The sequence below is a fragment of the Rhopalosiphum padi genome, chromosome 3 (assembly GCF_020882245.1).
Source record: "Rhopalosiphum padi isolate XX-2018 chromosome 3, ASM2088224v1, whole genome shotgun sequence".
NCBI classification, from domain to species: Eukaryota; Metazoa; Arthropoda; class Insecta; order Hemiptera; family Aphididae; genus Rhopalosiphum; species Rhopalosiphum padi.
The window spans coordinates 47,626,830-47,642,143 of NC_083599.1; the positions used below are offsets into that span (position 1 = coordinate 47,626,830).

Genomic DNA, 15,314 nt, shown 5'->3' on the forward strand with positions numbered 1-15,314 from the left:
ACATGCAATTAATTCAGGATTTATTGCTGCGTTGTAATATCATGTCTACCGGCAGCTGACACGGACGTATATATTATATGCATAACGACAATTTGATCGGGATAAGAATGTATTCAAATTACTTTGCGCTGAAGCGGAAAAACTTAAAACATTACATTTCATATTATTGGTTACGAAACGTACCTACACACGACGTGTCTTAAACAACGCTTAATGATTGTCAATTGGCCTTTGATAGCATAACAGTTATTCAGACAACAATAAACACGCGTGTTTCGCGCGGTCGAGTATAATAATAATCATAATTTATAAACCACGAAGTCGTAAAAAAAAAATACGAAACGTTCTAAATATGTTTTCATAAAGGTTATCCGAATGTCAAATAAACGTATAAATGTTTTTAAATATTTGTTATGATATGAATAAATGTATTTATAATTGTTTATTATAACGCCCATTCAATATAATACCTAACGGTAGAATTTTTTCATAAATATTTGTAAACCAAGAAACGTTTTTAAATGCATTGGCTATAACATTACATAATATTGTAACTCACGGTCCGTTTATACAGCAGAATCGGTCGTGATACTAAAAGCACGTATATGTAATGTATATATCCATTTAATATTCAAAAACTCCATCTTCCAAATACGACCATATTCTCAGATCCTCTCAGCGGTCAGCGCTATGAACAGCACACACGATCCTTTATATCATATCAATATAATATAGCGAGCACCTATTATAGGTAGGTACCTACGAAATGTTATACACGGCTACATAATTAATGAGATTAAAATAAATCCACGATGAATACTAGGTCATTGTGCGGCTCGAACCATCGAGGGCAATGAAAAAACAGATCCAGCAGCAAAAACCACAATTACATCACCACACCTCATGGGTCCCCCCAAATCTCAATACCACTCAAAAGCGACCTTCTCTGCGTAACGAAATCAAAATGCGACTCTGACTGGTAAGTCAATTGGAACTTCCGACAAACAAAACGTAATAAAACAAGTCGTCACGCAATGGGCAACAAGAAATTCGAGGTATATAGTTTTAACACACGTAGTGTTACGTATATTGCAGATCATATACATATCACACATAGTTTACCAGCGGATAAAAAAGAACCTATATATACAATAGGTGTAACACTTATAATAACTAAATGCCAAATTTATGAAAACCTAAAAATGAAATGCAACCTCTTGGATCAAATACCTTTAGTTTTCACCTCGTAGATTCGATCAAATCCGCACACATCCAGTGGTGGATCTAGGATTTTTTTGTGGTCGGGGGGGAGGGGGCCAAAACTTTTAATATTAATTTTGTAAGCGCGATATTCGGGATATGATGTTAGACCTTACAAATTTAATATAACTACTACCAAGATAAGGGGGATCTTCGCCCCCCCCCCCACACACACACACACACACATCAAATCCGCCACTGCACTTATCAATAATATCCATCATCACCTCAAAACTTTTTTAGCAAATTATGATACTTATTTGTTATATACCTAAAACTATAACATGTAATTTTATTTAAATTAATTCATTAATAAAAACAATAAAATTGTAAATCTCTTTAAATTCGTACGGCTCATGTTTCCATGGGTCACATATAACAAAAACTATTTGGTATATTGTTTTTCGATATCGTACGTTAATTTTTTTATTCTGTATGTATCTTTAAATTATTTTATGACTTTTTGATGAAATTAGTTTACCTTTAAAATTATCACTCATTTGTATACTACCTATATTATGGATATGTCTATACACAATAATCTATAACTATTATTATAGTATTTATTTACTTTAATTATATGAAGTGATTAAATTATTGGACAGAAATGTTTAATAATATATTCTAAATTTCTAACCATACTGACTGAACTAGGTTGTGAAACAAATAGATATATAGACCTAACCTACAGATACGAATGGCTAAAGTTGTCTATTTATATACACGCATACATTTAAGTAGATACTGATTTCTTTAGTACGCGTTTTTCAAATAATTGAATGAAAACGGATTTGGTTGTCAATGTAAAATAAATTCTAGACGAATATATATACCTACTCTAAATTACTCAGAATGGAACAAGGGTAGACGAGAATAATTGACATCTTGTGTAATATAAATGCGACCGGCAAAATAATTATTTGTAGTGCGTAGTAATGAAAGGTAATTCATTCGGTTAACCTTATGTCCCTTTTATTTTTGCCAACTACATTTAGCTTTACACTGGCTATAGATTAATAGTTAAAGTTACTATAAAATCAAATTAACTCGACTACATAAGTAATTAGATATAGTAATAAAGTATAATATATAATATTTCAATAATAATAATTAAAGCATTATACATAATTGTATATACTGTTGGCACTAGTAAAAGCAATAAATAGGTATTACATTTAAAAGAACGTGATTTAAATGTATGATATATATACATAACTTGGTTTAATAATATTATATGAGCAGCGTATAGTATTATTACTTTTATTATGAAAATATGGGACCAATGAAGTGGGGATGGATGCATGGTGGCCCATCATATTTTCTCGTTCTCCGCCATGTTAATCGTATACGTGAAAACAAAAAAGTTCTAACACGGTGGTTCGCTTTAAATTATTATTTTAAATATTTTATAATATTATTACGCACGGGCATTTGTACGCACTACCTATATATTATAAATTACTTTACGCAGATATTATACGTTTTTCGAGCATTTTTTTAAATTATACTTCGACGATTCTTTATTTGATTTGAATTTTTATAAACCGTAAAATATAATAATTTTTGTAAATTTTTTTTTTATGGTTTTTCCACCGACATGTCTACTAAATCTACTATAGACATAAATTATTAACGACTGAAGTTTTCAAATATATTTTAAATTTAGTCAGGAACCGTAGAGATGTCAAATTATTTTTCGCACTTATATTTATAATACATATTTTATGTTGTATTAGATATTTTATAAGTAAATACCTACTCATATATTAGATTACAACAACATGCATTGAACGGGTACCTAGCCTATACATACATAACTATATACTGAACAACAATAATAAATATATCAAGTAACATAATAATGTTTTATACTTGATGTTTTTTTTTAATTTACAAGTTTTTTTCCATACCTATTTATTATTGACCTTTTTCCTCATTGTTGATAGCACTGCGCGTTTTGCATTCGCACATATAAACTATTTAATAAACAGAATTATTGCAGTTTAACTTCCAATTTCAAGTACAAACTCAAGCTACTGGCATTAAATTCTATTATTATTTGTTAATTAATGTACCACAGTTGGTTAATTTATTATCACGGCACACCGGTAGGTATATATTATTAAAGCATAATAATTAGTTATTACCCAATTACTACCCAATTATTAGACGTGTATTTCATAATGATGAATGTATAATAATCAACAATTTTCAACACGAAAACAGTTTTTCTCAGGGCCGTAACTATAGGAAATATAGTTATTAGTCACTTTAACATAATATGTTATATACAGTGTATACAAATTATTTTCGTTTGATCGTAGTTTTCATAAAAAAATTTAAAAAAAAAAGAGAGAGAGAGAGAGAGATGCACGAGAGTGAGAGGTCGTATAGGGGTATCCATCACAACAATCATCCCCTCACGGCCTCGTAATATTGCTTTGCTCGGCCGGAGCATCACACAATACAAAACACCCTTTACATTTGCTGCAGAATGCCCTCCAGCTGCTGAAACCCATTCTTCGGCAATCGCCGTGCATACAGCCAGAGCTGCTGCAGCCTCGACAATATATTATATAGGAATGGTACGAACACCCTTATTATTATTATTATTATTATTTTCCTTTTCGTCCCTCTCCCACAGGTGACCGCCATGTGTGTGACTACGCGTAAAAAAATACGAACGAGTATGACGAACTGCGAGAAAAATTTTAACTGCGTCGTAAATACAACACAATACATATATATAAACAGTGAGTTTATACACAAATGGGACCAAATGAATTTATTATCCACCAAGACATATTATTATTATTATTATTATTATTATATGAACATATGTGTGACGTTTCTGCGCCGGGGTTTCATTCATTCACATATTATATTATTATTATACATACATATATTACATTTTTAAATATTCTTAATAGGCCATGCAAATACACACAAAAAAACATTATTTGTCGCACATGTCTTCGAACGCACCGTGACACATAAGTATTAGTAAGCATGCTAAGCTGTCAAAAAACTTGACTCTTGTTATTCGTTTTTTAGACAACTTAGATTACAATATCATAATACGTATACTTATATAGATACATTTTTAATATTTACGTCTTCAAAAATTAAAAAAAAAAATAGTATTAATAAGTGCATAAAGCTATTGAATAAAAATGTCTGTTTAGTGGGTATGACAATATTTGTTCAACCAGTCGATTTTTAACATAATATTGTCACGTGTCGTTCGCTCGGTTGCCCATACGATATTTCTAACAAAGCATTCATGATTACAATTTATTTTTTTGCAAAATACACATCTCCTTTGTTGTTTTATAATTGTTTAGAATGAGAATAGTAATAAATAATCTAAAACCACTATTAATGCAAAAATGAGAACGTTTATGTCTAACCGTCACTCTTACAATGGTATCATTTGGACCATGCAAGGTATACATTTTCGTATTTAAAATCCAACATTATCGTGATTTAGCTCGCTTTTTAAGTTGGTTGAACTAAAAATAAATAAATTCTAGAAAATATTTACGACCTACTTAAAAAATTTAATTAAACTGACGCATAAAGCCTCTCAGATCTTTTAAAATGTTTACCTTTGACATCATTATTCTTGCCTTTTGATACAAAAAATTAAATAACACAAAAACTATTCCTTGTTTCCAATTCAAAAGTGTATTTATCAAACAATCTATTATATAAAAATAAGTCCGGTTTTCCTCCCTGACGCTATAACTCCAGAACGCACGAACCGATTTCCACGGTTTTGCATTCGTTGGAAAGGTCTTGGGCTCCGTGAGGTTTATAGCAAAGAAAATTCTGGAAAATTCAGGAAAAATTCAACAGAAAAGTGGGGAAATCGTTTTTCACATACAGCGCCATCTATTATACATAGCATGTACTTCAAACCAATAGCAACGGTGCGTGATAAAGTGTGTGACAGATATCATTATTCTCTGTTCAGTTAATTTCATTTATTGTAAATTATATGGATCGTGCATTTGAAGTTAAATTCAACACTATGTCCATAGTCCAAAATGCCTAGAGAACGACGTGCGAACATCGGCCGCCGCACAAGACATGCAAGCCAGCAACAAGTCTATTCAAGGAACTTAAGAGAAGAAAGACAAAATATAATAAGAGAAAATGACCGATTGAGACATCGCGTGAGCACACGAAGATCATTGGCATCATACAATCGCTTGGCATTCCAATATGATCCCACTGCGAACTACAGTGATGATGAAAATTTGGATATTGGACGAATGACGACTATATGCCGATATTGCAATGCGGTAAAGTTCAAAAGAGAAACGGTTGGATTGTGCTGCGCAAGTGGAAAAGTCAAACTGGATCCATTACTTACACCACCACAGCCACTGAAAACATTGTTTGATGGAAGTGATCCCGATTCCAGCCATTTTCTTCAACACATCCTTGAATACAATAACTGCTTTCGCATGACTTCCTTTGGAGCTAATATCATTCGAGAAGGCGGCTTCATGCCGACTTGCAAGGTAAAAGATACAACACACATAACCAACACATAATTGCAACACATAACAACTTCATATACACCACACACTACACCATCACACGATTTACAATGTATTCATGAACAAATTTTAATGATTATTTGCAATTACAGATACAAGGTCAAATATATCATTTGCATGGTTCAATGGTGCCAACACCAGATGAACCGCATCAATTTCTGCAAATATATTTCATTTCGTCGATGGTGGATCAGCTGAACGTGCGGTGCAATATACAGGGAGCACAACAGTTAAAGAGACGAATTATTGAACAGTTGCAAGCATTTTTTCACGCTAATAATGCTGTGGTTAATATGTTCAAAACAGCATTGGAACGAATGCCATCGGATACGCACAAATTTGTCATAAGAGCGGATTGTACTCCGACAGGTGAACATGTGCGAAGATTCAATGCACCCACCGTTAATGATGTTGCTGCAATTATTGTTGGCGATCCAACTAAATCACGAGACATTGTCGTTCAGCGAAGAAGCAATATCATGCATCGTGTAAACGAGACACATCGTTTGTACGATGCGTTACAATATCCAATCATTTATTGGCAAGGGCAAGACGGATACGACATCACGTTGAAGATGGTCGATCCAATTACAGGTACAATATTCACACACTAATTATTTCCATTATTACTTTTATTGGTTTCCATTAACAATTCATTTAATTTTGCATTTTCAGGAGTATCAACGAATAATAAAAATCTAAGCGCAATGAATTACTATGCGTATCGTATGATGATTCGTACACATGAGGAGAATGTCATTCTGAAGTGCGGTCGGCTATTCCAGCAATTCGCTGTTGACATGTATGTCAAAGTCGAGACCGAACGTTTAGCGTTCATCAGATTCAATCAGCCAAAGCTACGATCTGAGGACTATATACACTTGCGTGATGCTATTCATTCAGATGGTGATGTTCAGAATATTGGACGACTGACGATTCTCCCATCAACTTATATCGGAAGCCCACGCCACATGCACGAATACGCTCAAGACGCTATGACGTACGTGCGAAATTATGGAACTCCGGATTTATTTATTACGGTCACATGCAATCCGAAGTGGACGGAAATTGAACGCGAGTTGGAACCGGGTCAAAAACCGCAAGATCGCCATGACATAATCGCCAGAGTATTTCAGCAAAAACTCAAGGTTATGATGGATGTGCTTACTAAGTATCGAGTTTTTGGTGACACACGTTGTTATATGTACTCGGTGGAATGGCAGAAGCGTGGACTACCGCATGCTCATATCCTAATTTGGTTGCTGAACAAATTACATTCAAATGAAGTGGATGACATCATATCAGCTGAAATTCCTGATCCAGTCACTGATCCCCGTCTACACGACATTGTGACGACACAGATGGTGCATGGACCGTGCGGTGCATTAAATCCATTATCGCCTTGCATGGCTGATGGAAAGTGCACAAAACGATATCCGCGACCGTTAGTTGCTGAAACAGTCACAGGGATCGATGGATATCCAGTTTATCGTCGGCGTTCAAAAGAAGATAACGGTCGAACTATCAAAGTTAAAGTTCAAAATCAAGAGATTGAGATCGGAAATGAATTCATTGTACCATATTGCCCGCTGCTATCACGAATTTTCGAAACACATGCAAACGTTGGGAGTTGTCATTCGGCCAAATCAATCAAATATTTGTGCAAGTACGTCACAAAAGGCAGCGACATGGCTGTGTTTGGTATTGCGTCGGAAAATGTGAATGACGAAATCAGCAACTTCCAAATGGGCAGATACGTCAGTACTAATGAAGCACTGTGGCGATTTTTGTCATTTCAAATTCATGAAAGATATCCCACAGTTGTACATTTAGCAGTGCATTTGGAAAATGGCCAAAGAGTTTACTTCACTGAGGCTAATGCGGCACAACGAGCTGAGAGACCACCATCGACAACATTGACTAGCTTCTTTGCAATGTGTGAAGCAGATCCATTCGCAGCGACGCTGATGTACGTTGAAATGCCCAAGTATTACACTTGGAATCAATCAACAAAGAAATTCCAACGTCGCAAACAAGGAACCCCAGTTCCAGACTGGCCACAGGTGTTTTCAACTGATGCACTAGGTCGTATGTACACTGTTCATCCTAGAAACGATGAATGTTTTTATTTGCGACTGCTGTTAGTAAATGTACGTGGACCGAAATCATTTGCGCATTTGAAAACTGTGAATGGCCACCAATGCCAAACATATCGAGAAGCATGTCAACTATTGGGTTTGCTGGAGAACGATTCTCATTGGGATTTAACACTTGCAGATTCAGTTGTTTCATCAAATGCGTACCAAATACGAACGCTGTTCGCAATTATCATCACCACATGTTTTCCTTCACAACCAATTCAGTTATGGAACAAATACAAAGACGCCATATGTGAAGATATCTTGCATCGCTTGCGTATTCAAACGAATAATCCTGACATCCAAATAACCGATGAAATCTACAATGAAGGATTGATTCTGATTGAGGATCAATGCTTGACTATTGCAAACAAGCTACTGATTGAAGTAGGAATGATTGCGCCAAATCGATCGATGCACGATGCATTCAACCAAGAATTAAATCGAGAGCTGCAATACAATGTTGATACATTGCAGGAATTCGTTAGAAATAATGTTCCGTTGCTGAATGAACAGCAAAAACAAGTATACAAAACATTAATGCAAGCGGTGGACAATAATACTGGTGGTCTATTCTTCCTGGATGCACCTGGAGGAACAGGGAAAACATTTGTCATTTCATTGATTTTGGCCACTATTCGATCAAGATGTGACATAGCTTTGGCGTTAGCATCATCTGGAATTGCGGCGACTCTTCTAGATGGCGGTCGTACTGCACATTCTGCGCTTAAGTTGCCACTCAATTTAAACACAATTGATACTCCAACGTGCAATATTTCCCGATCCAGTGCAATTGGAAAATTGTTAATGCAATGCAAGCTCATTGTTTGGGATGAGTGCACAATGGCACATAAGAAATCACTTGAAGCACTTAACTTCATACTGAAGGATCTTCGGAGAAATAACAACATCTTTGGCGGCTTGATGATATTGTTGGCAGGCGATTTCAGGCAGACGTTGCCAGTAGTTCCCCGTGGAACGCCTACAGATGAATTGAATGCTTGCCTAAAGGCATCACCTTTATGGAATAACGTAAAAACATTATCGCTAACCACTAATATGAGAGTTCAACTTCAAAATGATCAAAGTGCTGCACAATTTTCCAAACAATTGTTAGATCTTGGAAATGGAAAAGTCCCAGTTGATGCGACATCTGGATTAATTACTCTTACCAACGACTTTTGCCGATTTGTAGACACTCAATTAGTTCTTATTGAAAATGTTTTCCCAAACATTAGTGAGAATTATAAGAATTATGCTTGGTTAAGTCAACGAGCAATTCTTGCAGCAAAGAATAATGATGTCCACGCACTGAATTTCACCATTCAATCAAAAATTGCTGGCGATTTGGTGACATACAAATCCGTTGATTCAATAACAAATCCCGATGATGTAGTAAATTATCCAACGGAGTTTTTGAACTCTCTGGAGATACCAGGATTTCCACCACATAACTTGCAACTGAAAGTTGGTACAGTTATTTTGATACTGCGTAATTTGAATCCACCGCGACTTTGCAACGGTACTCGACTTTCGGTAAAGAGACTTATGCCGAATTTAATTGAGGCAACCATTATTAACGGAAAGTACGCAGGTGAAAATGTATGTATTCCTCGAATACCAATGATTCCGACTGATCTTCCGTTTGACTTCAAACGATTGCAATTCCCAGTTCGCCTTGCGTTCGCAATGACAATTAATAAGTCGCAAGGCCAATCGCTTAGTGTTTGCGGGATAAATTTGGAAAATCATTGTTTTTCACATGGACAGTTATACGTTGCGTGTTCACGAATTGGGAAACCATCCGCTTTGTTTGTGTTAACGTCAGACCAAAAAACAAAAAATGTGGTTTACCAAAGAGCACTACAATGAAACAATTAAATAACACTTCATTTTAGTAGGTAATTGAAATGAATTTATTACTGTTGTGAAATGAAATAAATATTTTCCTTTTCAAATATATAACAAAAAAAATTTTTTTTCTTTATCTTTTAATCACCAAACGAAATGTTACATAAAACGAATCTGGTGGCGAAACGGAGTTCGCCGGGTCTGCTAGTTTATTATAAAATACAAATCATATAAATCACTACCTAAATAAACATATTATTGTAATCTGATAGGTATCATATAGTTTTTTAAAATACATGTGGTCTCAAAAAAAATATACCTACACTGGTTGCAATTAATAAATGGACTCGAGGCTCGAGTCAAATTATTTTAGTTATCTAATAATATAGTTGTATATAGTTATCTCATTGATTAATGAGTAACGGATACGAAAATATTTTATTTTATATATTTTCATTAATATTCTCCAAAACATGAATAAAAATTAAATCGTTTGAAAACGACCGCTAATGTATACGTATTATCAACAATTTCATTCGAACACATTAATTGTAATTATTATTATATAGATACATTTTAATCAATCAGTTTTCAATACTTACGAAGTACGTAAATTACCGACTATAAGTGTATTATTGTGTATTTTCATTTTGTTAATATATGAAGTTATGGAACAATATTATAATACGTATTATATATATATAACCGTATTGTGTATAAAATAACTACCTATATATATTTGCGACCAATGTGTACCTACATGGCTAGTGGTTACATGCGATTAATGCGTTATGCGACCAATTTGACACACGACCAAATTAATTGCCGTGACCAAATGTATGCAACTATAATATTATGACGTTCATTCGAATTCCAAAACAGTATAGATACTGCAAATACCAATAATTGTTCTATATTATATTCAACATTTGGAAATATTTTATTGTACCTTGTACCTAAATATTACTTATATATATATACTATTATACTAATAAAATAGTAGATAACTGATAATATACATTGTATATGTACAATTACATCGAATGAGCTACCTATAAGTTATAACGGATGTCTTATTTAATATTATAATACATAGATAAGTATTAAAACATCTTATCTTCTCTGTTAACTGATTAAAATTTATCGGTTTCCTGCAATTTTACATTAATTTCCAATTGTAATTTCAAAATCATGTTTTATTGATAGACAATAATATTATGTGGTTTAATATACAATATGCATGGACTATATTAAATTAACGGTGTAACGCATTGACCGTTTTTTAGATTAGGTAAAAAGATTTCCAAAAGATTTTTGTATATTTCACAAATATTATTACATTCACTTGAGTTAAATTTCTATGATTCGAAAATGTATTTTAAAATGTTAAATCAACATATTTTGTACGGCGCACTATAGGTCCAATAGTGCGTAATATGTTTTATTTCTACGATTATATAGTAATGCGTCATAATACTAGCTGTATCCTGTTTTTGATCATAATATACGAAACCATGATTATACATCAAGAGTTTGGTTGGGTTCCTATACATTTTGTAAATTATATAATACCTATTAGTCCTAAAATACAAAAAATACGAAATAATCCTTTATTTGGTTATTCAGGAAAACATATTATAAGTTTATACTATCGTAGGTCGTAAATAATTGTATGCAATAATATTAGTATACAATAATACATATTATCATAATATTTTATTTTTTAGGTACCTACTGATTTTCGGACACAATATTATATTCTGCTACGTTTCTACCATGAAGTATGGAAGCCACAAAACACAACATACCTTATTTAATGTTTTAAATATTATCGCCGACCGAGAAGACGATTTTTGAAACATGTAGTATAGTATATTCATATGTAGTATATAACTATAATATATAAACTGGTATTATGACATATGACTCTGATATTGAATAATATTATTTTTATTCTGGTAAAGTTGCATCACCTAATTAAATCCAACACGTTTCCTAAATAACGTAAACAAAACTGTATATATTATGTTACACACAATCTTTAAAATCTATATAATTTATAAAATAATAGTTTCTGTAAAATCTTTGCATAATTTAAACGTCAGCAGCATCGTGGATATCGTATTATTTTAGAGTGTTGTTATTATTATATAAATATTACCGTGAAACGTAATATCTTTCTCTATCCCCCTAAATCCTGATTGGTAAAATGTAAATCCACCCTACCCCCCTACCACCAAACGACTACCCGTTGCTATACATAAATACACAATACACCTATTGCAGAATTATTACTGCTTTCGATATAATATTTTATGATACGTCGAAATTCATAAAACAAACACATTTGAAATGATTATTCAATCCGCCTATAATATTTTAATGGCGTTGACGATGATGGTGACAACGGAGACGATAATGGATAATAATAATAGTAATAATAATAATAATAATAATATAATATGACGCTGCATGTTGGCTACAGACAACCGGCATCGTATCCACCGTATTTCGTTTCACCGGATAAAACGGATAACTGCGTCGCAATAAATTATACAGGATGATTCTCAAAGCATGCGCACCCCCATATTTTCATCTAATAATGAATTTGTTGAAATTCTTGATTTTGAAATTTTTTAAATATACTTAGAAACCTATTTTATAATTTACCTAATTCAAAATTCGAATGATTAGTTTCATACTTCTTAAGTTCTTTGAGATTAATTTACTCTAAAAATTGTTTACAAAAATATAAAATAAATGTAATATTGTATCTATAGTATATGTATATTATACTTGGACCATTTTTGCAAATTATAACTAATGTGTATGGAATAATATTAATTACTTGGGGCCTTGGTCCTCTTAGTATTCTCCAAAATCATTATCACGAAGTTAGTATCTCCACAGGACACTTCCCAAACAGTACAAAAAGAATTTTAAAATTTGATCTTCAAATATACTTGAAAATTTAAAAAATTCTAAATAACTGTATTATTGAAGAAAAAATAGGCGAGCATACTTGGTACATCATTTTGTGCATATATACAATATACATGGTATTCCAGGAAAACGGGGAAATATGAAATAACTCTCAAAGAATCAGAAAAATATATTTACAGAACTACGTTATATTGTGCTATTAACAGTCAAAAGGTTATAAATGTTATAAAATATCTCAAAAATCTCATAAATGCATAATATTCAAAGAGTTATATTGCTACGATTCCCAGAGAGATAGGCAGATGACGGAAAGAGCCGCATGCACCATGCAGCGTACAATTTTAGTTATGTACGACGTACGCGTCTACAATATGGATACCATATCCCGTCTCACGGACATTATTTTCAAGACGTAGTGAGATTAAAAATATTGTAATACGTTTTATTTTACTTGTGATTGAGAGTCACTTTAAATTTTCCTGTTTTCGTGAAACACCCTGTACATATAGGCACAACCTTAACCGTGCGACCGTTCTCTGCAGTGCCCAGATGTTTACAGCGTCGGTGGCACATAATAATATTACACATATACGTATATAGTTGGGTAGGCATGTACTATATAAATATACGTTATACATATATATATATATATAATATACAACATTATGTGTATACACATTATAGTAATAAGATCAAGTGTACAAGCACATAAGTACATAATATGATGTAGTCGCATACGGGCTATATACTATAATATAATAGGTACCTATACCTAAAGCTGTTTGTTCCCCTCCGCTCGAATGGAATCTCACACACGCACACACGCGCGCGCGGGCGAGTTTCGAAGATCTTTTTTTCCTTCACGTCGTCCGTGTACACTTCATCGTAGTCGGCAAAGGTATTACTCATTATACCTATACAGTGTGCCTATATATATAATATATATTATGTATGACGTATATAGTAAATATAGGTATAATGCGTTTCGTGACATCGGCAAGACCGGCGGACTGAGGACGGTGTTACGATGAGCGTTGGCGGGGAGTAGTGGACGACGACGACGACGATGCCTTCAACTATACTATGTAATACTGCCACGATTAAACGCATTTATATACGAGACGACTGACGAGACTTGCCCGCAGCGGATGACCGGTGTGCGTAAAAGAAAAAACTTAGCTCCCAAATCCTGCGACCCCTCTCCGACGACGGTGCATCACCTATATATTTATATTAAAATAACCAGTTAAAAAATATACAGTACCCACGTTTACGTTTACACTGAGGTAAACAGTACCTATATATTATTCTTATATCGTTAAAATAAAAATATTAATTTTTCAATTCAAAAAATATGTTTAGTTATGAATTACGATAATAGTATTATTTATATTAAAGAGTTCAATTGTTCAAAAAGTTTAAATTGTAAATATAAGCTTTTTGATGTTATTATGGTCGCAATATTAGAACATGGCGGTCTATCCTCAAAAATCTAGGAACAGAGCAAGAAATTACTCGTACATATTTTTATAATGGTATTTACCTTAATGATAAACTGTTATAAGTTAAATTATGTATCTTAATATTATATACCATTACGTCGACGCATTGTCACAAATTTACAATACATAATTATTTATATAATAATAAATAATTGGAAAACAAAAACGTAACATAAATATTGGCAATATTTCACTTACTATATTTATTAATTATGAACTAACTCAAATATAAGTTTGTTTGCGTAGATAACACCAACTATAAAATTAGTGTCTATATAATAGTATAATAATTAAAAGTATGGAAAACCCTCACCTGTCAGATGTCGGACTTGTACTCTCTTACCTCTGTCTCTTAAGAATATAAATTAATACCAAAAAATTAATGTTATTCAAAAATATACAGAAACACCTGAAACAGACCGAGTGGTTCGGTAACAGGGCTACGCTACAGCGGACACGTTTGTTATGCTCATGTTACGAGTATAATAGCCAATACAGGTAAAAATTATACACTAGCCACGCCATCGTAATACGAAATTACATCGTCTGAATGTCCGAAATCGTAACGCAATAGTTTACCTAATCTATAAATAATAATAATAGAACTATATATTATATTCGTATAAATTGTGACTATTTGAATATGACATGCGTTATTACTTATTAGTTATTACCTATACCCGCCTACACGCAACATATAAAACATTCGAACGCAATATAATTTGAATCTCAAAATTCTCGGAACGCCGACAATTATTGCTCACTTCAATATGTATGTAATCACGTCGTATTACAGTATTCGTACTGAAATAGAGACGCAAAACAGTATACGAAAATCGTTACAATAATAAAACATGTCTCGTTTCCCAATTTGCTATACCACCATATATACCTACGTTATTATTATTATTGTTTTTATATTGCATAGCTTCTCTATTGTACAGAGAAGCACCATTTCTGAAAGGATAATATCACCACAACTGTAAACATATACGTATGCGCCACGTGAAGCGTCACCCTACTAATGCAAGTTGGTTAGGTTATACAGGTAC

At 33.2% G+C, this 15,314-nt stretch overlaps 1 protein-coding gene across 1 annotated transcript; it reads left to right on the plus strand.

Moving 5' to 3' along the window:
• Positions 1-4,966: 4,966 nt before the first annotated feature.
• Positions 4,967-10,016, plus strand: LOC132925146 (uncharacterized). The gene is made up of 3 exons (XM_060989568.1): positions 4,967-5,789; positions 5,921-6,422; positions 6,504-10,016. Exons 1-3 carry the CDS (start codon positions 5,310-5,312, stop codon positions 9,836-9,838), a joined length of 4,317 nt encoding a protein of 1,438 aa, XP_060845551.1. The 5' UTR covers positions 4,967-5,309; the 3' UTR covers positions 9,839-10,016.
• Positions 10,017-15,314: the final 5,298 nt, after the last annotated feature.